This window comes from Diuraphis noxia, unplaced genomic scaffold (assembly GCF_037042655.1).
Source record: "Diuraphis noxia isolate RWA-SAM2 unplaced genomic scaffold, SU_Dnox_SAM2 contig0004, whole genome shotgun sequence".
Taxonomy (NCBI): Eukaryota; Metazoa; Arthropoda; class Insecta; order Hemiptera; family Aphididae; genus Diuraphis; species Diuraphis noxia.
The window spans coordinates 37,817,482-37,839,452 of record NW_028301714.1 but is presented as its reverse complement, the minus strand read 5'-3'; the positions used below and the strand labels follow the sequence as shown (position 1 = coordinate 37,839,452).

The window sequence follows — 21,971 nt, the reverse complement described above, 5'->3', positions numbered from 1 at the left end:
AAATAGTTACTACTTATGTACTATAATATTTTTTTTATTATAATTTATTTAAAGACTCCGGGTCTAATGTTATAGGCCGCATAAATTTTACAAGGTTTACATTATGTCTTAAAATACATTAATATTAGTTTATACTGGTAACAAGTTACAAAAGATTTATAAGATCGGTCTTAATTATAAAGGAAATTATGTTATTTATGTTGTCTGGATGAAGGGCTTCAGAGAGAATGTTTGGTACTACAGCTTTCCGCTATTCCAGTATTATAATATTGTTATTATTAAATGCTCTATTTTCTGACTTTGATGCAAGTAACTAATGGAGGGGTATTGCAAGAACATGTTGTTTTGTATGTATCTGAGTCAGATTGTTGACCAATAGTTATATTTTGACCTACTGAGAAACTCAAATCCCCATATTTGCATTTGTAGTCATTAGACTTGCTGGTAGAAGTGATTTCATCAGCAGTTGCAGCATTATATTCAGCTAAAAAACATAAATATATAATAATAAATAATATTATGTAATACAAATAAATTATGAATTATAGAAAAATTGAAACTTACGATTGAACCATTCAATAGGGCATCCGTCCGCTTTTTCGAAATAAACTGGAGCACTTCGTATTAAAATGTTTTCCATGTATAAAATCTCATAACTGCAACCAACCTCTCTACATGATTTATCACTAACAGTACCTAAATTAAATTAATAAAATATATATATTCATTAATTACCTAAATAAATAAATAAATAGTTTATTTAAATAGTAAAATTTTATAAATAATACGTGATTACATTGATTTGATTTTAAAATTTATTTCATTCAAAGTAGTTAAATCAATTATAAATATTAAAGCTTTGAGAAAAATTTTTTTTTAACTAGGTTATAGGTAATGATTTAGTCTTAGAGCTTTGACAATTGTTTAAGTACATTTTATTTTATTTCTACCAAGGAGTATGCAATACTTTGAATGAATCAAGGTTACAAATATTTATATAATATATCAGCTAATCAATCATCACACAGCACAAAAGGAGAAACCTTCCAAAAATTAACTGGAAAAGGTGTTATTGGTGCAATACATTTTTCCTCTTAAGAGCAAGAATTGAATAATAAAAAACATTTCACTGAACTAATCAATTATTATTTTTTTAGTATCAGCCATTTATTTTAATGTTCTTAACAATTTAAATTAAAATATTTTCAAATTTCATTAAAAATCAATTTATTATTAAAAAATTTGAATTCAACTATAATTGTAATATAATATGGTTATTACCTATATATATGTGAGTCTTAAGTATACAATAAACTTTTAACTGTGTAACATGTTAGGATAAAATTCATTAAAAATTAAAATGTATCAAATTTCTAGAAAAATATGTATTTACCATTAAATTCTGGTGAGCATACACATTGTAAATAATCACCAACATAAAATCGTTGACCATTTTTGTAAACCTGATTGTCATGTACACATTCATGATCAATTGTCTTCTCTTCAGCTAAAAAAACAAATAATTTAAAATTATCAACTTTATTTTATTTAAATTTTTATAATGTTTAAATAGTTTATTTAATTCATTTAAAAATTGCAAAACAAACGCATTTTATGACTCAAGCAATGACACTTAATCTATGTTACTCTTAGAAAGTTATAAAAATTTGGCCAACTTTACTTACGACAGTATTTTTTAACCTCACAGCATGAATCTTTGTCATATTGATAATAACATGGATCTCTTAGTCTTGTGAAATATGATGGACATTCAACCTTGGCACATGTAAATTTAGTTGTGGTCTTACTGTAAACATTTAAATTTGTTTTAATACTTGTGTTGACTTTTAAAAAATAAAAATAACCTATAAAATATAAAAGTATTATTTTAATTGATTAAAATAAAAACTTATTTGTTATTAAGTACTAGGACTAAATCAATAGAGAATTTATGAAATTGATTATATTCTTTCTAATGTAGAGTACAACATAGCTTTCTTAACACAGAGTTTTGATTAGGTATCAATAAATTGAATTTTGGATCTTGATTTTAATTATTTTTGCATTTTATAACATTTTTGAAATTTTAAATCTTTATAGAAATTGTATGTCAATTTATTACTTTTTTCAATATTTTTTAACAAAACCTGTTACCTAGTTATAACTTATTACAGAAATGTTATAAATTATTTTTAAACTTTTGTAAACAAATTAAAATATTAAAAATATAGTTTTTTCTTCTGAATACAACTTTATAGATTTTTATGTATCAATGTATCATATAATACATAGTATTTTAATTTACAGTGCATTTTTTGATATTTTAAATGTAATTTTTAAGTTTATTTACTCTGTTTCATTCACAGAACTATTTAACTGGAGATGTACCTATATTAGTTATAAGAAAACTTTTTTTAAATGTTAATGTAAATGTAGTAGGTAGGCTATAGTGTAAACCTAACTTCTTGAATTCTCTTAATTTTGATTTAATATAATACTAAATGATAGTTACCACTATGTCCATGTAGGTGTTAGCATTAATTTTAAATACAAATTATTTGTAGTCAATGGTGTAAGCCGTTAGTTTATATGGTTTACTTACTTATTATTACTATTTAGTAGAAATAATAGGCTAGTAAGCATACAACATAATTAAAATTACACAAAATTGAAACTTTATGATTTTTTTTTTAAGGCATTTACAAGACTTATAAAATTATAAATTTTTTTAATATTAAATAAATATAGCATAGTTAAATACTTAAATGCATAATATAGATATCATCATACTTATCATAGGTTCTTTGATCGCAAAAGCAGGCAGCAAAACATGGGTTTAATGCTGAGTCAATTTTAGAAAGACTTTCAACTGGCTCGTAAACATTTCCATTAAGATAACACTTGTTACTTGGTCTAGCAAACACTTTTTCTGTACAAAAGTTAGATTTAAATATTACACTAATATTTATTTCACTTAAATCTTGCACAGAAATATTTACCACAGTCATATGCCACTGGACAAGAATTTGAATCATTGCTATAAATAGGTTTACAACCAATTTCAGTGTAAAGTTTTTTATTACTGACACAACCTTAAACAAAAATATGTATTTAATTATTTACATTAAATACCTACTCTTATGTTGTACTATTGTTTATTTATATTATATACACATTAGTACATTACTAAACAATACTCAGTATTTTATAATTAATGTACATATTATTACGAATAATATAGTAATATATTTTTTTACCATTTGTATAATTCAAGTACAAAAATATTAAACTAAGTTTTAAAAAAAATGTTTGAGTTTGAGTTTTAATCATTTTAATTGTATTATTATTGTGAAATGTATTGCAGTACGTTAAAACTAACAGTATGATGGACCTATCACATACAGAAGGTCTTATAAGTCTTACTAAGGTCTAATGCTCAAATGTTGTTTTCATATTAAGTAGGTACCTACAAATCAAAACCAGTTTTATACTAATGGCCATGTACTCAATGAATGTCAAGTCATAAGTTACAAAAATTTAATTTATGCATAAAATTATAAACGGGTGTGTATGGTAATACAAGGTAGAAATCTACCTACATAATATTACATACTTACGTATAGTTATACATTATACGTTATGTTATATTGATGACATTTGAAATTTTGAAGTAGGTAGCTGGTTTGAATGTTGGTATAGCCTCTTATAGCTGTATTGGTATCTAACCTAATAAACATGCAGTAAGTTATTATATTTTAGATTCTAAGCAGAGTAACGAGTCTGATATGTTTTTTTTAGTTTTTTAATATTTTGATTTTATTAATTTTTTGCGTCTGTGTACACGGTACACGATATGAGTACCTAATCGAAATGAGCTAGGCTTCGACAAAGCTTTTCAACTTCAATATCTAATCCTATGGGAAAGTGTATCCTGTTAGTGCATTCAGGACGTTAAAATTAAAATGACTAGTAGTTTTCAAAAGTGCTTAAAAAAACAAAAAAATTAAATTAAAGATGACGGGAATTTTTACGCAAAAACTGTTTTTGACAAAATCCATTTTGATTTTTGTTATAATTTAAAAAAATTACTTTTCATACATGAAAATGTGAAATTTTTACGGAATATTTAAATTAAGCATTTTATTCTAAACGATTATACATCATTTCGACTTATTTATTGAGATATAAATATATAATATGAAATTTGAAATTTGTTTTTTAGTTATATCAACAAAAAAAAGTTTGATCAGAAAACTTAAAAATGTAATACACCGCGGCTCCTCATAGGTTGCTGTAAGAAAATTTTTGAAAAAATTCACGGTAATTTTTTATGAACATCTGAAGTTAGATTTTTATCAAAGTTCGTAAAAATCATGAAAATTTGTAAATTATTTTAAGATAAAATTTTTCTTTTTAAATCTATAAGATTTGAAATTTAATACTAGATTTATCAAAAATTTGTCTACCTAAATCTAGAAAACGTCTACCGAAAAGGCAAATTGGATTTTGTATAAGCGTTTAAAGTTCAAATTTGGATATTCACTCAATTTCTCACGCAACGATTTTCTTTTTTTATTATTATAAATGTAGCAACAATATAATAGGCAGATAATTGAAAAATACATCAATGTTTATTTTATAATTGTCTTTACTTGATTAACTTTAAAATACGGTATTCCTATTCCTATCCCTTACTCTCCAAAAATTAAATATCTCGGGCCCACTCTCGACCAAAGGTTAACCTGGGCTCATCGCATAAAAATCAAAAGATTAGCACTGAATCATCGTCTCCGTACCCTCAAACCCTCAATAAGCAATTACTCCACCGCAATTAAAACCAAAATTCTGATTTATAAAACACTTCTCAAACCCATTTGGACATACGGACTCCAACTTTGGGGAAACGCTAAAATGTCTAACATACTGAAAATTCAAACATTTCAAAATATCGCTATCCGAAAAATAATGAACGCACCACTACCCTACGTGTCTAATCACACCCTTTATACTGACACCAAACTCAAAACAATTAACGACGAAGCCAAAATATATTATAAAAGATTCTATTCCAAACTAATTAACCATCTAAAGAACTCATAAAAAAACTTATCTACTCCTTCCATACCTGGTAATCCCCCTAGACGCTTGAAGCATAAGTGGGGTCGTGACCTCTTAAGATAAGCTTAAAAAAAAAAAAATAAAAAAATTAATCCATAGAAAGTGCCATCGATGGGTGGCTTCTTTCATCAAAGTTCCATGTCAATCTTTGTTACTCTCATCATATATGCTTATTGTGTCTAGTCGATACAGATTGTGTATTACGTTTAAAAATAAAAAAAAAATTTAAAAAAATTCAAAATATGTTGACACGTTTTGAGCTGTTTAAAAAAAAAAAAATTAATTTTTAAAGCTAATGATTGAACGTTTAAAATATGCTTCCAAGTAAGTAATAGTAATCCATTCTGGAACTAAAAATGATATTTAACATCAGTTTAATTTAGTTATTTTAAATTTAAATTTAGACGAAATATTACATATTAAGACCAAGAATAACAATCTTAGTTATTTGAATATATTATAAATGGCCAATGGGTAGGATGTAGGAACATCAGTACTTGAGACTATTATTAAAGCGTACATTTTTATATTTTATTCACAAAATGATAATTATTGTTGTGGTAAAAATGAATTTAACCTACTGCAGTAATCATAATAGGCGTGTTCAGACTTCATTCGTAGGTCGTGCACAATAGTGGAGGGGGAAACTGCCCCCCTCCGAAAAAATTCTGTTATGATTTGGGGATCGGGATTGACCCCCCGAATCATCCATTTTATAAAAATCAAAAAATTTAATATGAAATTAGAAATTGAGAAGAAAAAGTTTATATTATGTACGGCAATTAATAATATTAGTTAGATCAAACCTGTGTCTTACAACGTACGTGTCCCCAGCGCCCCCCCCCCCCTCCACCACTTCACGAAGTGAAGGCGTTAAGGGGGGACAAAGGGGGCATTTCTTCATCGCATTCAATCTAGAACCTGAGCAGTCCTCGCAATCCAGCTAGTAGCATCACTTTGAGCCTACTGAGGGATGACAGGGATGAGGGCTGTTCTAACACGAACTATCTTCGGTACCGTCAGCGTCCAGACTATTTTTTTTGTAAGGATGATGCGCACAGCCATGATGTACCTAGAGAATATATTTAATACTTTTCAAGACTATATATAGTGTCTGTACTAGCTATACCTTATTTTTAAAATAAGTATCCTCTACAAGACGAAGACTGGTTACCATAGATGCAACAAAACCTAAATTCTAGGATAGATGTCGGGAATCTTTCATCTACATGATCCTTAAAAAAACTTCTAATATATTTTGCTAAGCAATTTTTCAAGGAATTAGTAGTCATTAAAAACATATCGTTAGGTTAGCCGAACTTTTCGAATAAATAACTAATATATTACGGGTCTATAGTTATGGTCGTATAGATGTATTTTATAAAAACCATATATGTTCCTGACCCTTGTTTTAGTTTCTTAACTGTATGTCTGTATCTATTCTATACCATCTCGATAATAATGGCACTGCTCACCCCCGATGGCCAATACCATTAACATCATATGATCTTTGGTTGTCATTAATAACGAATTATAACAAACAACTTAAGAATTATTCGCAAACAAATCCATTTAACTTCAGTAAGTAAATGATTTTCTTATTATTACAAAGTTGGCACTATCAATATAACAAATACAAAAAACATACACGCTGAATAGGCAACATAATGTATTATTTTTTATATTACTGATTCTGTATTTTTATTTGCAAAATCTCTTTCAACATTTTAAATGGACAGGTAAACCGTTGATGTAAAATTTTACTCGTTCTCAGTGTCAGCTTAGTGCACAGTGGCCCCAAAGTGAAATACAAAGGCTCAACGATTTTGAAAATGAACCTGTGGTCTGTGTAAAAGAAATTGTCATAAAAATTACGCGCGGTTTATTAATAATTTCATAAATACTTAATGGAGACCCTACTTCCTAGATGGACCAGGCACGATAAACAAATAAAAGATTTATAAAATCCTTAAAAAAATATGGACAGGCCGACAATGTTTGTGCTCATCCAATTTATAGTTAGTTTCATATTTAAAAAGGCGGATAAGTCGTGGATGTCGCTCTGCTGTACAGTAGGTTACAAGTGGGTTACTGTAATGGATGGAATTAAATTTGAATCCAATTATATTATAGGTATCATTGTATACGAAAAAGATTCTGAGCGAAGACGGTTTATCTGTCTAGGATATATTATATATTATTTAAAATTTTCAAATTTTAGATTTAAAAAGAAAATTTTTTATGAATTTCTAGTTTGAAATAATTTGCGAATTTTTGTGATTTTTACGTATGTTGTCAAAATTCAAACTTTGAATCCTTGTAAAAAAAAAAATTGTGACCATGAATTTATTTTATTTTTAAACTGCTATTGTTAAAATGTGTTTAAAGCCTTGTATTAAATTTTCAAGCTTTTCTACCGAACAAATACATTTTTATCGATATTTATAAAAAAAAAACTAAAAAAGTTGAAAAATTAAAAAGTCAGTAAACAGCTCAAAACAAATCTAAATATTTTGAAAATTTTATCAAATATAGAAAATGCTTATATAAACATTCAGTGAAGATTTCAAGTATCTGCGGACATTTGTTTTAGTTTCACCAAAATAAGGAAATCGCTAAAAGTGAAAATCCAATGTTGTAAAAATTTAAATTTCAAATGCTCATTAAAATTTAATTTGAATTTCCGGTGGACTTTTTATTTGTAATAAAGACTGACAAACTTGTAAGGAATCTGGTATTAAATTTTCAAATCTTAGATTTAAAAAGAACATTTTTTATGAATTTCTATCTAAGATAATTTGAACATTGCCGTAATTTTTACGTATTTAGTCAAAATTTGAACTTTAAATGCTTATAAAAAAAATTGTGACTTTATATTTATTTTATTTTTCAATTGCTATTGTAAAAATATATTATGAGCCTTGTATTAAATTTTCAAATCTTAGAATTAAAAAGAAAAACTTTTATGAATTTCTAGCATAAAATAATTTATGAATTTTCGTGATTTTTACGTATTTTGTCAAAATTCAAACTTTGAATGCTTATAAAAAAGAATTGTGACTGTGAATTTATTTTATTTTTCAACTGCTATTGTAACAATATGTTATTAAGAGCATTGTATTAAATTTTCAAGCTTTTCTACCAAATAAATAAATTTTTATCAATATTAATTTTAAAAAAACTAATAATGATCGAAAATTGCATGGTGGATCACGGATAGAATATACTTATATAAACATTCGGTGAAAATTTCATGTATCTATGGTCATTATTTGTTTCAATATTACATCAAAAATTAAAATCGATTTTGTCGAAAAATTAGTGTGCGTAAAATTTCCTGTTATCCCTTAATTTTGAGTTTGTTTTTCTCGATTATTTAGAAAAGTATTAAGAATGTTTCACTTTTGACCCCCCAAAGTACCAACTAGATTCACTTTCTGATCGAACGAGGTACTGAAGTCAAAAATCGAAGCACTTTTACTGCCCCAAAACGTGATGACAGACACAAAAAAAAACACACACATCATGGTAAAATCAATACATTTATCGCACCGCTCAGAATCTAAAACTGAAATGATTATAATTCGTTTAAAATGTGAAATATCCTATTTTGTACAGATTTTAACAAACATTTTATGTATTTTAAATTTTCTGGTTATTGTTTAAACTATAATAACAAGAAATTTTCAATTTTCAATCTTAAACTTAAAAATGGAGTATTTTATAAATTAGTAATTACAAAATAATTTGCAAAATTTTAGAGGTTTCGATGAATTTTGTTAAAATTTCAATTTCTCATATAAGAGTTAATTAAAACTCTAATTTATGTCGATAATTTGACCACTTTAAACTCAATTTCAGTTAAGAATCATAGTTGTTGGCATTAATGTACAGAAGTTTCCCCTAACTGCTGACAATGACAAGCATCTTAATTTGGATGCAGTATAGATTACAACTGTACTTGAGTAATACCAAAACTAACACAATATAAAATAAAAAAAACATTTCCATAATAAAATGGTAAATGTGCCAGATCTTTTCTGTTTATTCACTACCAATGATAGTGGTCCACTGAAGTGATAAAGAGGTTACCACTCTATCACTGTGTTAGAACAAAATATTTGAAAATATTTCTTGACTTGCTATGCAAAACCACATAAGTTGGTCACAGGTAATTGCGGTATAACCACTTTTAACACTCAGGGATGGTCCATGAATTAACAGAAATCATACTAGTACTAAATGTAGTAAATTAGATTAAAATAATTTATCTATTAAATAAATAAACAAAAAAACAATATTTACAAAGTTATTTGTATATTTTTAAATGGTCTTTCAATTTAACAGAAAACATAATTAACTCTGTCTAGTTCTGGGCTTAGCTTGGGTTCCTTCGCGGAAACCGTTCCTGAAAAAAATTCAAAAACATTGAGTTATTTAAAGTTTAATTATTATTAATACTAAGTTGGTGCTCAGAGAGGGCAAGTAATACCCATTTTAAATTCAGTCGTATTAGCGTATATTAATAAAATTTAACATCATTGCACGGATATCTTTATACTTAATTTGAGACTGGAGTAAAAGCATAACAATATGTAAATTATAACTTTTTTGATATAATACATTGATAATACAACTTAAACTTATATTAGTTTATATATAAAAAAAACATTATACTAATTTGAAATTGTTTGTGGTTAGCTTGTAAAATAAAATCAACTTACATTAATAAGCTTTATGTTTAGATATAAAATCATCTAATATACTAGTGCATTTAGTGCTCAGAGAGGGCAAGTAATACCCATTTTAAATTCAGTCGTATTAGCGTATATTAATAAAATTTAACATCATTGCACAAATATATATGACATAGTTATGAATGGTATAAACATAATTTTCAATCGACTAGATAAGTGATGTAAAATATAAATACTTGGGAACATTGTTAATATTAATGGTGGTGAAAAGGGGTAACAAGTTATCCCATTATCCTTTTTTAAATGTTTAATATCTGATAACCATAAATTATATTTTCAACAATTAACTAGTAAAAATCAGCCATATTTTCTCATACTGGTTGATAAAATAAGATATATAAATAATAAACCTCAAATCAACTGTAATACAATTAGTTAAATTTAGCATATAATATAAATGATACTGTATCTCTTTTAAAAATTAAATTAAATTAAGTTAGCTGGTAAAATAAAAGCAACTTAAATAATCAATTGGCATATTTTTGGATTTAAAAAAGTACCATAAAAAAATAGTAAATAATGATCTCAAAACTTTGTTAAAATTTTAATTTAGTTGAAGGTAGTATTAGTTAAATAACTTAGATGTCAAATGGATTGTTTTTAATAGTTATTTTAGAAATTTTACATAAAAAAAAAAGAATTTAAAAAATTTGTATTAGGAAAATATTTTGAAAGAACAACTTTAATTCTCCAATAATTAGCGTGTATAAAATTTAATTTCAGGACAAATATCGATGAAATTTAAAACAAGATTTGATCATTCCAGTTATTTAAAAAATGCATATAGAATGTTTAGTGTCATATGCAAATAAGTAAATATATATTACTTATAGTAATGGATTAATATTTTATGACAAGTAAAAAGTAATACTCAGAGAGGGCAAGTACTACCCATTTTAAATTCAGTCGTATTAGCGTATATTAATTAAGATTAACATCATCGCAAAACTTTTACATATTGATCAAATATTATCCATATTGTATTACTTATTCCTACATCATTACAATACTCAAAGAGGGCAAGAAGTACTCATGTTAAACAAGATGTATTAGTGTATATAATTGATTTTCTTCGTAATAATATGAAAGTTAAGATTAGTCAATTAACAATTTAACTAACAAAAATTGTGCAAATGTTGAAAGGGTAATAATAAAAATAGGAATGTATTGAGACAAGACTCACCTAAATTTCCTGCGAACAATCTTCAGATGTCTGAGTCGGCCAGTTCCAGTAGTCTTTCGACGTTGAGCTTTAACGCTCCAATTGTCTGAAAAAAAAAATGAATCCAACATTAACGAAATCACACAAGAGGAGACAGGTGTGATAGGTGCCACCTATTCAAAGTACTTACAATGACGGAGCTTTTTACTCGGGTATCCACACTGGGCGCACTTGGACTTTTGTATGTGATACGATGATCGTCCACAACGACGACACAGAGTGTGCGTCTTATTGTGACGTTTACCAAAACTCGAAGTACCTTTCGTCTAGAAACACAATAATTATCAATTACTGATTTGTAGAATACGGTTTGAAAATCTGACGATTGCAATCGGCGGGCTGTCTGCCGAACGAAAGAATATCGGACTACAAGCCAATGCAAAGGATCATTCGAATAAAAGCGGATACAAATGTAAAAACAAATTTCAACTTACCATTATTCCGAGGACGAGATCCTAAAATGACAACAACAACCAGCCACTCCAAGTGGTCGGGCAAATGGAGTATAGACAAGTTAACCTAAAATGCGATTTTGGTGGGAGGTCTCTCGGACTCGGACTCTCTCAGATAGTCAGATAACCCATTGAAGAGTAGTACAGTGTGACCAGTCATTAGATGTCAAATATACCGAATGTACGAGCACCTTGGAAATACTCGCACAAGTGAGTATCTTATCTTAGCATCCTTGGATAATAGATTATAGTCTTCGAGAATTTCGGAGCAACCGTTAACCGTTAACTTTTTACATTTTACAAAATTTACAACGGTCAACGATATTTGATAACTTCAAATTTGATACATTTATTTAAAAATTATTCTAAATTGTGTGTTTTTTTTTTATTTGTATCTTGTTACTTGTTATTGTTACTGTTAAGTGTCAATTTATCAATGTTCTATATCGAGTTTTGTTGAAGTATATAATATATTAATGTTTTAGCAGATGTCGACAACCTGTTTTTAGTTTAATCATGGCAATTTGCGAGGAAGTTGAATATATGGACGTGTCGTTAAATTCGGAAAAAAATGAAACAACATCCTTTGGAAAAAAGTTTCATGTCAATCGCACTCCAACTCCTTTAAAACCTTCACGTCACTGGTGCATGTCTACAGAACTCTTGCGTTCACAGTACAAGACTAACAACATCCACAAAACAAAAGTGTATAATCCTTTTAATGACAACTTAATGCAACGATTGGGTGAGACAACAATTAGTCCTACGGTATTCGCTAATGTAAAAAGTCCTGGGCAAGAAGTAGAGTTTGGATGGAATATTGATGATGTCTCTAAACTTTACCCAGTGCACATAGAAGATGAATGTGTAGTCGATGACGATCAAGTTGATGATGAAACAGAATCCAAGTTACAAGAGACTATTGACAAGTAATCAATAATCTATTTTATAGGTTGCTATTACCTTAGCCTATAATTTTATATTTTTTGTTATTCATTATTGTATAGGTATTTTTATACAACACATAAAGTTCCTAGCCCTTGGAATAATCAAGTTATTGATTGGGAAGCTAATAAAAATTCATCTTCTACACCCATATCAAACATATCAAATTTACAAAACCAGAAATCTGTATCAAATACCTGTGAAGGTACTTTTGTTTAACTTGACTAAGATTAATGTAAAAACATCAAAGTCTTGTTTTAAATATGTTTCAGTTTCAACACAAACAAATCTAAGTTTTCCTTCGATATTACCTGATCATGTTGAAGAAATACTAAAACCTTACTTTTTGAATTCAGTAAAATATTTTTTCCTTTTGCACCAACTTAATACATATTTTATTTAATATATTTTTTTTCCAATTTATTTAGACTCAAAATTGTGAAGAAGAAATAAGTCCTACAAAAGATAACTCTAATTTACGTCGCAAACTATTTTTTATGAATGATAATGATGACCCAATTTCTCCAGTAGAAATGTCAGTAAATATGTTCAAAAACAGCAAACTATTTTTACACTTAATTTTTTCAATTTATTTACTATAGGCGCAGAAATAGGTCATTTAGTCCGTTAACTAAGTGTTTTATCAAAACTGTTAATTCAAAAGGTCCAGTTCTTGGAAATCATTTAGGCGTACAAGAACTACCTATAGACTGTCACATTCCAATTGATGTATCTCCAATAATAAATAAAAATGATAGAGAAAATACTCCTCCCAATAATAAAGGTAAGAAATTCAAATCATGTATCATTTTTTGTTTTTAACAATTTAAAATATTTCATGTCTTATGTAATTTTTATACAAATAATTATATACACAATTTTAATGTTAAATGTTTAGGACTACACTTTGAAAATTCCTCATTTATTTTATAATGTTAACATATTCTTATTTTATAAAGGCTTCATTAATAGAATATTGCTTCCCCTTTGTTTATCCTAAGTAGTTCCATATTGATACAGCAACATTAACGGAAACAAATATATTTATCTGTGCCCTCTAATTATGCCTCACTACTTATAATAAATTTTTAAAATTTTTAATATTAACTGTCAGTTCAGTATGAATTTTTTCAAATTCAATATTTTAACTTTAAAGTTTAAACAATTTTAGCAAATATTTTTAAACAAAACCTGATAATAATTAACAGTTTGGTTGAGATTCAAACACAAATTGAACTGTTACTAATAATAAGGGCTAGAATTTACATGCATTGGTATGTTTTCTGCAACTTCTGATTAATTATTGTGTAAGTAATGTCCACGAATTAGCTCTTGCTGAGGTAAATGGTGGTATTTTTATTTGTCATATTTTTTGCATATTTTGAACAAAATGAATATTTTTATACCTTTCGACTACAAAAACACAAAAAGTGCATGTTTTATAGTATAATGAAATAAACTATAAAAACATTTACATTACAATTCGGAAATCATTGAAAACACCAAATCTAAACTTGGTCAAAACAAAGAATCGATCTCTGAAAAAATCAACAAAAAATATTAGTTGTGTTAGAAAAAAATACCGGGCTAAAAGCTATGTCTACGATACGTATTATTTTATATGGCAACGATGTAGATGAAGTTTTTCCGAATCCAACTCCTGAGGAAGTTACAAAATTTAAATATGCAAAATTTATGTCATGTGATTTCAAACTGAGTTTTAGCAAATATAAAACATACTAAGGTCAAACAGATGATCACTCATTTTTGAAAATTTGAAACATCATGTAATTAATTTGAGTAGTTTTATCAATTTTATATCAATTAATATTTTAGGGATTTTGAGATTTAAAAATTTTAGATTCTGAACGAAGTGATGAATGTATTGATTTTACAATGTGTTTTTTTTTTTGTGACTGTGTACAGCATAACTAGTCGAAATAATGCTTCAATTTCAAACTTTGGGGGTGGTTTCCGATGTAAAAGTGAATATCCTTGGTGCATTATATAGGTCAAAAGTAAACAGTTTTCAAAAAAAACGAGAAAAACAAAAAAAAATTACAGAAAAACGGGAATTTTTACGCAAAACCAGATTTCGACCAAATCGATTTTTTTATATGGTTGTAATTCAAAAACTAATCACTGTAAATACTTGAAATTTTCACCAAATATTCATGTTAGTGATATCTATATACAGTTTAATTTTCAAAATGTTTTGACTTTTTTTGAGATATTTATAGACCACTGAAATTTTCGATTATTATGAGAATTTTTTTTGGTGTGGGTAAAAAAATTTTAGATGACAAAAAAAAACTTGAATTTAATACAGAGTTCCTTATGAGTTGTTATTATTGTAGCTAAAAAACATTAAAAATTGTTAGTCACAATTTTTTTTTATAAGCGTTTATAGTTCAAATTTATACGAAATCTGTCGAAAACGCAAAAATTTGCAAGTAATTTTGAAGTTGAAAAATCATAAAATTTTTTGTGTTTTTAACTTAGGATTGAAAATACAACACTAAGTTTTCCTTCAAGTAGCTATAGAGGAAACTAAGCATAATTATAGGAAAATTTTTAAGTGCGTTTGAATTTTAAATTTATACGAAATAGCGTAACGATAACGATTTTAAATATTTGTTATTATTCAAAAATTATGAGTCGTAGACACTTGAAAATTTTACCAGTTATTTAGATTGTCATTTTCTTTACATGAATTAATTTTCAAAATATTTTGACTTTTTGAGATATTTATAGACGACTGAAATTTTCAATTTTTCTGAAAATTTTTTTTGAAGTGTCGATAAAGTTATTCTTATAGTGATTAAAAATTTATAAGAATATATAGCAACAATTTTTTTTTATTAGCATTTGAAGTTCAAATATTGACAAAATTTTCGTCAAAACTATGAATATTTTTTTTTTGTATCTGTCATCACGTTTTGGGGCAGTAAAAGTACTTCAGTACCTTATTCGATCAGAAAGTGAATCTAGTTGGTACTTTGGGGGGTCAAAAGTAAAAAATTCTCAATATTTTTCTAAATAATCGGGATAAACAAACTAAAAATTAAGGGAAAAACAGGAAATTTTATGTAAAATCAGTTTTCGACAAAATCGATTTTGATTTTTGATGTAATATTAAAACAAATAATGACCATAGATACATGAAATTTTCACCGAATGTTTATATAAGTATATTCTATCCGTGATCCACTATGCAATTTTCGATGATTATTAGTTTTTTTTAAATTAATATTGATAAAAATTTATTTATTTGGTAGAAAAGCTTGAAAATTTAATACAAGGCTCTTAATAACATATTGTTACAATAGCAGTTGAAAAATAAAAGAAATTAATTGTCACAATTTTTTTTTATAAGTATTAAAATTTTGAATTTTGACAAAATACGTAAAAATCACAAAAATTCGCAAATTGTTTTAAGCTATAAATTCATGAAAAATGTTCTTTTTAAATCTACGATTTGAAAATTTTTAATAATCTATAATATATCCTAGACAGATAAACCGTCTCCGTTCAGAATCGCTTTTCGTATACAATGATACCTATCATTGTATTCAAATTTAACCTACCCTAGTCAGAGGTCCACCCCACTCCCTAATGTACTGCAGAGTTATACTCACTTACCTGCTTTTTTTGTAAACGTTTTTATATTTTAAGTGTTTAACATACTTATTTTTATTAATTGGTATTTAAAAAAATGTATAGAAAATAAGTTTTTAAAATAATATTTATTTGGTTTATTTAAGCATATTTTGATTGCATATTTTTGCATAATTTAAATAAACCAAATGCATATTTAATCATTTTTTATTGCATATAAATCATAGCCCTACTAATAATTATGCATGTTATCAAATTATTGGTTGCTCTTTTTTAAATATGACCAATCTTTCATTTTCACTTCTTAAATGTCTGCAAAATAAAAATATTAAAAAATTGTAACTGTTATAACTCATCTAATCAAAAGGAATAATAATTATAATCCTCCAGGTCTATTAAAATATTTACAAGATTTAATTTGTCAAAATTCTTCTAAACTGAGGAAAATAGTAATTATTTACAGAAATATTGATTAATAATAAATTCTTTACATTAAATAATTGTGTGTTTTAGTACTTACAGCTTTTATGCAATTTATAAACTAAACCATTTATGTTATGTATGTCTATTATCTATGTAAAAAGATCCTGTAATTTAATAGATAAAATTTATAAACTAAAAAAAAAATTAAACTATTGTTAATCACTTAAAAATATTGATGTTATTAAATATAATTTAATTTTTTTGTTTAGATAAAGATTTTATTTTTTTGACTCCGGTATCCACAATGTCAATGCCAAAACGACGACGCACTGAGAAGAGTAGTTTAATGATGGAAAGTAGCTCAGATACTGGTTACCAAACCATGACTATGAGCATTAAGGAAGTGTCTAGTATGGCACCATTTGGACATAGTTCCAAAAGTACAATGTTTACTGCATCTACACCCACAGAACGATGATTCTGATATGGTATACATTTTTTTTTTTTTATTCATTTTTAAACATTAACCATTGCTACATACATTTTTACATTTTTGTAATTAGGATGACAAACTTAGTCACTCGTTAATAACATGATTAATGCCTTTCCTCTAATAATATACATAACTGTGATGATTTTAATAATCGTTTAATGAAAACATATTGTATACCTTTTTTTTTTAATGTAATTTAAACAAGTTTACAACAAAACGCGCTATTTAGGCAATTGATTTACTATGTTTTATAGAAGACAAAAACATATTTGTCATATATTTAACATAAATTAAATACTAATTAATTATACTATATGTTACTTAGCAAATGTTTTATTTCTTCTTCATGTGATATTGTAGCTATGAAATGTTATCATTTGTTAGAACCGAATATTATATACTTCACTAGTTACTTATAATGCAATTAATGTAATTTTTATATTAAAACAAATTTTTTTATTTTAAGAAAAAAGTTTTTAATTAATATTTACAATGTTTAAAATTACAGTAGTTATAATGAATTATAATTTCTTGTAAAGGTTTATTTTCTCTCTATATAATCAAGTTTTTTACTAAAAAAATTGTGTGAGACCACTGCTTTAAAATTAGTTTGATTGATATTATTCATCATTTAACTTGCTATCCAAAATGTATGATAATTTATATTTACAAATGACAATCTAGAAGTCTACTTTAATCTCAATTCTATTAATAGATTTATGAGAAACTTAATTTTTGTATAAAATTATTGATTTTGTGAGATGTAACTTATAGGGATAATTGTGGGTTCCCATTATATGGATGGGATATTGTGATTTAAGTTATTGCGTATGGATCGTGCATACAAAGTTTTTTATTATCGACATTGGCTACAAATTTGCTGTAAAATTGGAAAAATATTAGTTCTTTGGAAAGAAAATTGCAATTATCTTGAATGTCTATATTGAAGTTAAGTTAGGTGGTTGAATATAGTTGTATTTGTTGAGAAAAACAATCTCCTACAATTCAACTATTTTGTCTTTGTTTCATGATCTTAAAAAAATTTAGAAGTTTTTAACAGAAAATTTAAAACATTATTTTTTGGTTTTCCAACTATTTTATTTTTGACAAGATAAAGATAGACGTGATATTATATATTATTCTGGAGTAATCTAAATTAATTATTCAATTCAAAATTGTTTTTTTTATAAAATAACCTTTTAGGTTACGTTCAATTTTTAACACAAATTTCATGCAATTCTATTAGATTTAATTATAGGCTTCACTTCTCATCATTCCAAAAAAAGAATAAAGTTTGTATAATATGTTAGACTGAGAAGAATTGAGCTGCTCTCATCAAAAGGAAAAGTATCACTACCTGAGAGTAAGCACAGTCAAGGCAAACCCGGCGACATATGATCAGTTGGAAAGATTTTTCTAGCGTAGCTCTCTTTTGTAGAGAAGGTCGACTTAGCGGGAATGCAATTGTATTCTCTTAGATCCAGAGAAAGACAAGGCTGAAAAGTGATCTCTTAATTTGATTTGAGAAAAAATTGAAGCTTAAAAAATTAGATTTTATGAAACTATAAATTGAGAACTCAGTTGAATCCTTCCAAGCCATTAATGAATGATATATAATCAAACTTTTCATTACTTCTATTTCCTTTTTGTTTATTTGATTTTATGACTAGATTATTATTTGAATTGATACAAACTTTTCTTGTTCTAGAACCTTTAGATTTTCCTTCTTTATTGGATGTAATATCATTAAAACACAGTGGCGGCGTGAACATTGTTCGTTCATGAGACCAAAACAGTCTTAGGGGACCACCCACCCCAGAAAACCTACCAATCCATAGTTATTATGTGTAACAACACGACATCAACCTACGACCACCCACCCACCCAAAAAGTCATGAGACCCGGGTCTCATAGAATCCTTGTCACGCCGCCACTGTTAAAACATAATAAAACATTATTTTCAGGGTTTTCAAAAGAACCAAAAGTAAATTTCCATTTTTATCCAGATTAATTTTTTTATGAGAAATGTACTATTTTATTAGATATTTATTGATAGTTTTCAATCACATGTTATATTTCTCCCTGAAGGATTTTTTTGTATTATTTATAAAATCATATTCTCTCATTAATTTAATTAATGTTACATGATCCATTATTATTTATAAAATTGTTTGAGAATGGTAAATGATAAGTTGCATGTGAATAATTGTAATGGAAAATTTTAAAATGGAATGGCAAATGCAAATCTTTAATTACATTAACTTCAATAGTTAATTTAGCACAGATATAAAAGAGATGATAAATTTTAAACAAATCAATCAACATCAGATATTGCTTAATTATAAATGGACTTGATCAAAGAATTTCATAAAGGAATAAATTAGAAAAATTTTGATGAAAGCTCGTAAGAGCTGGGTTAAAATTGGAAAAAATTCATTGTCATAAAATTTGATCAATCTGAATTCTGATTGGATGAAAGTATGTATTGAAAAAAATACAAAATTAAGACAAGAAGCTAAGAATAATTTTAAAAAAGATTTCTTTAAATTAATGAATAATCCTGTTTTTGGAAGAATAATGATGAATGTTAGGAAGCATGTAGATATAAAATCAATTTCTGAAGATAATAATTATACTAATCAAAACCTAATTTTTATAAATCAACATTTTTTGGAAAAATCTTGCAGCTGTACAAATGATAAAACTGATATAGAATTCAACCAACCTATTTATATACGAGTAATATTTTGGATATTTCAAAAACATTGATGGATGCCTTTTATTATAGATTAAAGGAAAGATATGGTAATAGAATAAAACTATTATATACTGATATTTCCTGACTTCCTGTAAAAACTGAAGATATGAAGGGAATGATTGATGAATTTGACATGTAAGTTTATAAGAAAGAACATTTTTATGAAATTCCTCAAGTTAATGAAAAAGTATTTGGTTAATTTTAAAATGTGATGAAATGAATTTTTTTTAAAGAATTCATTGAATTAGCCTCTAAACTAAGGAGTTTGCTTCAAATTATGGCAAAATGTTTTAGTTAAAGGAGTATAGAAGATTATTGTTAGAAATCAAATAACTCATGACTATAAAACATGTCTAGAAAATAATGTAACTAAGACTATTAAGCAAATACTGATAGGTAGTACAAAACATAATATATTTACTATTGAACAAAATAAGAGTTAGTGCATTTTACAATAAAAATTGTTTAGTTGAGGGTCAAACTAATACATTACCATGGAGTTGTTATTATACAATAATAAGAAATATATAAATCAAGCATTTGAAAAATCTTGAAAGAAAATTAACTTGTAAAATATCAATTAGGACAGCTTAAGAAAGATGATAAAATGTCCTCTTAAACGAGGATATAAGACATTCAATATTATATTGTATTACTATACTAGGTGCCACTGTGAGAATATTACTCGTGTGCGCATCTAAATGACCGAGCTCTGCAGTTTCTTACCTAAATTTCTTCCACTACCTATCAGTAGTCGCCGCCTTAACACGTTGACTGCCATGCGGCCGCCGGCATCCGTATAATAATAATTAGGTATTGATCATTTTTAGACCGCCGGCTGCCGCACCATATCATTCATAGGAGGCCACACGGCCGCAGGCTGCCATTAAATTAATTTGGATTAATGTTATTAACTTTTCCGTGGCGCTACAATAATGATCTTGAAAATATGCTGTGGCGTAGTGGGAATAATTGAAATTTGTTGATGTAATAAACATAATTTTAAAATTTTTTTTTGTATTTTTAATTTTTTTTCAAATTCAATAGTATATATTATACAAATACAAATTTATAATGACACTGAAAAATGTCTTTGGCGTACTCATGATATTCTTGAGGCCGCCAGTGGCTGCATGGCAGTCAACATGTTAAAGTGGCAGTGACGGTGGTGGCGGCCAGTGTTTGGCAAGGTTTAGTGGTGGGAATGAGCAAGATCAGACAAATTTTGGTCTCTGCCCAGTAGCGTTCTTACGATGGCCGTAGTATAGATACTTTATATTTTTACATCAGTTTTGGAGTTACTTTCAATCCTATCCTTTCACCTCATAATATTAATTCTTGCAATTAATAATCCATCATCATTTTTAAACTATATGTTTTTCAATAAATTGCTTTACATTATTTTCTTGTTGAAGTTCTTCATCAAGTAATTAATCATTCATTTTTAGATGATCCTTCATGTTTTCCATTTTTTATGTCATTAAATCCATTTGTAATGTTTTCAAATTTAATAATTATGTTTATATGGAAAATTATTTTTAAAATCAATCAAAAGAAATTATTCTGAAGATTAATTTAATTAAAAAAATTATTTTTTAATTGCACAACTTAATCCTTATCAACATATATTAGGATTTATTTCCTAAATGAAGATGAAATATTATTTACTTTAACATGTATATATACATTTATGGAATACTTTCTACAATATTAAAAATATTTTCTAATTATTTACCCATCTTTGTTTTAAATTTTTAAATAATATTAATAAAGAAATTATGCATAGAAAAGAAGTTGAAATTACTATAAAAGATAATCCTGAAGAAGTTTTTGAATTAAATGAGCAGTTAAACATTTTGAAACTTTATTTAAAATGAAACAAAAGTGAGATATTGAAAACTTGGAAAATTTCTTCCAGTTACAATTTTTCAAAGAATTTAATTATGACAAATAATTAAATAATAATAATAAAAATAACAATAATAATCTAATCTTGATTAAATTACAGGGGATATAATGAAGATAGTATATTTTAATTGTTTAATAGAAAAATCTAAGACTATTTCAAAATGTATCTTCAGCTGCCTTAGCTATGTATCAGGGTAAATCTTTAATTGTTTTGTCAGTGCATTTAAAAACGAGAGAAAATACTTGAAGAAAAAATAGATTTTTGACTATGAAATAT

The 21,971-nt window shown here is 26.6% G+C and overlaps 3 protein-coding genes across 3 annotated transcripts; 1 reads left to right on the top strand and 2 right to left on the bottom strand.

Annotated features, from left to right (window-relative positions):
- Window positions 1-13: 13 nt before the first annotated feature.
- LOC107169896 (uncharacterized) lies at window positions 14-3,417 on the bottom strand. The gene is made up of 7 exons (XM_015519836.2): window positions 3,258-3,417; window positions 3,000-3,092; window positions 2,791-2,929; window positions 1,686-1,807; window positions 1,394-1,507; window positions 565-696; window positions 14-484 (listed from the first exon to the last, which is right to left on the bottom strand). Exons 1-7 carry the CDS (start codon window positions 3,328-3,330, stop codon window positions 288-290), a joined length of 870 nt encoding a protein of 289 aa, XP_015375322.2. The 5' UTR covers window positions 3,331-3,417; the 3' UTR covers window positions 14-287.
- A 6,001-nt stretch (window positions 3,418-9,418) lies between these two features.
- On the bottom strand, window positions 9,419-11,690 carry RpL37a (ribosomal protein L37a). The gene is made up of 4 exons (XM_015519834.2): window positions 11,532-11,690; window positions 11,228-11,363; window positions 11,059-11,143; window positions 9,419-9,526 (listed from the first exon to the last, which is right to left on the bottom strand). Exons 1-4 carry the CDS (start codon window positions 11,532-11,534, stop codon window positions 9,475-9,477), a joined length of 276 nt encoding a protein of 91 aa, XP_015375320.1. The 5' UTR covers window positions 11,535-11,690; the 3' UTR covers window positions 9,419-9,474.
- Window positions 11,691-11,826: 136 nt separating this feature from the next.
- bora (aurora kinase A activator-like protein bora) lies at window positions 11,827-17,292 on the top strand. The gene is made up of 6 exons (XM_015519835.2): window positions 11,827-12,478; window positions 12,557-12,699; window positions 12,767-12,849; window positions 12,923-13,029; window positions 13,097-13,278; window positions 16,805-17,292. The coding sequence occupies exons 1-6, from the start codon at window positions 12,066-12,068 to the stop codon at window positions 17,011-17,013; spliced, it is 1,137 nt and encodes a 378-aa protein (XP_015375321.1). The 5' UTR covers window positions 11,827-12,065; the 3' UTR covers window positions 17,014-17,292.
- Window positions 17,293-21,971: the final 4,679 nt, after the last annotated feature.

Excerpts from the sequence above, each read along its gene's own strand:
- LOC107169896 (XM_015519836.2), bottom strand. The coding sequence starts at position 3,330 with ATGATTAAAACTCAAACTCAAACATTTTTTTTAAAACTTAGTTTAATA. Across the intron at positions 2,930-2,999 it reads TCCAGTGGCATATGACTGTG|AAAAAGTGTTTGCTAGACCA; the intron begins GTAAATATTTCT and ends ACTTTTGTACAG. Across the intron at positions 1,508-1,685 it reads TGAGGTTAAAAAATACTGTC|CTGAAGAGAAGACAATTGAT; the intron begins GTAAGTAAAGTT and ends TTGTTTTTTTAG.
- RpL37a (XM_015519834.2), bottom strand. Across the intron at positions 11,144-11,227 it reads GAGTAAAAAGCTCCGTCATT|ACAATTGGAGCGTTAAAGCT; the intron begins GTAAGTACTTTG and ends TTTTTTTTTCAG. Across the intron at positions 9,527-11,058 it reads ATTGTTCGCAGGAAATTTAG|GAACGGTTTCCGCGAAGGAA; the intron begins GTGAGTCTTGTC and ends AATTTTTTTCAG.
- bora (XM_015519835.2), top strand. The coding sequence starts at position 12,066 with ATGGCAATTTGCGAGGAAGTTGAATATATGGACGTGTCGTTAAATTCG. Across the intron at positions 12,700-12,766 it reads TGTATCAAATACCTGTGAAG|TTTCAACACAAACAAATCTA; the intron begins GTACTTTTGTTT and ends AATATGTTTCAG. Across the intron at positions 13,279-16,804 it reads TACTCCTCCCAATAATAAAG|ATAAAGATTTTATTTTTTTG; the intron begins GTAAGAAATTCA and ends TTTTTTGTTTAG.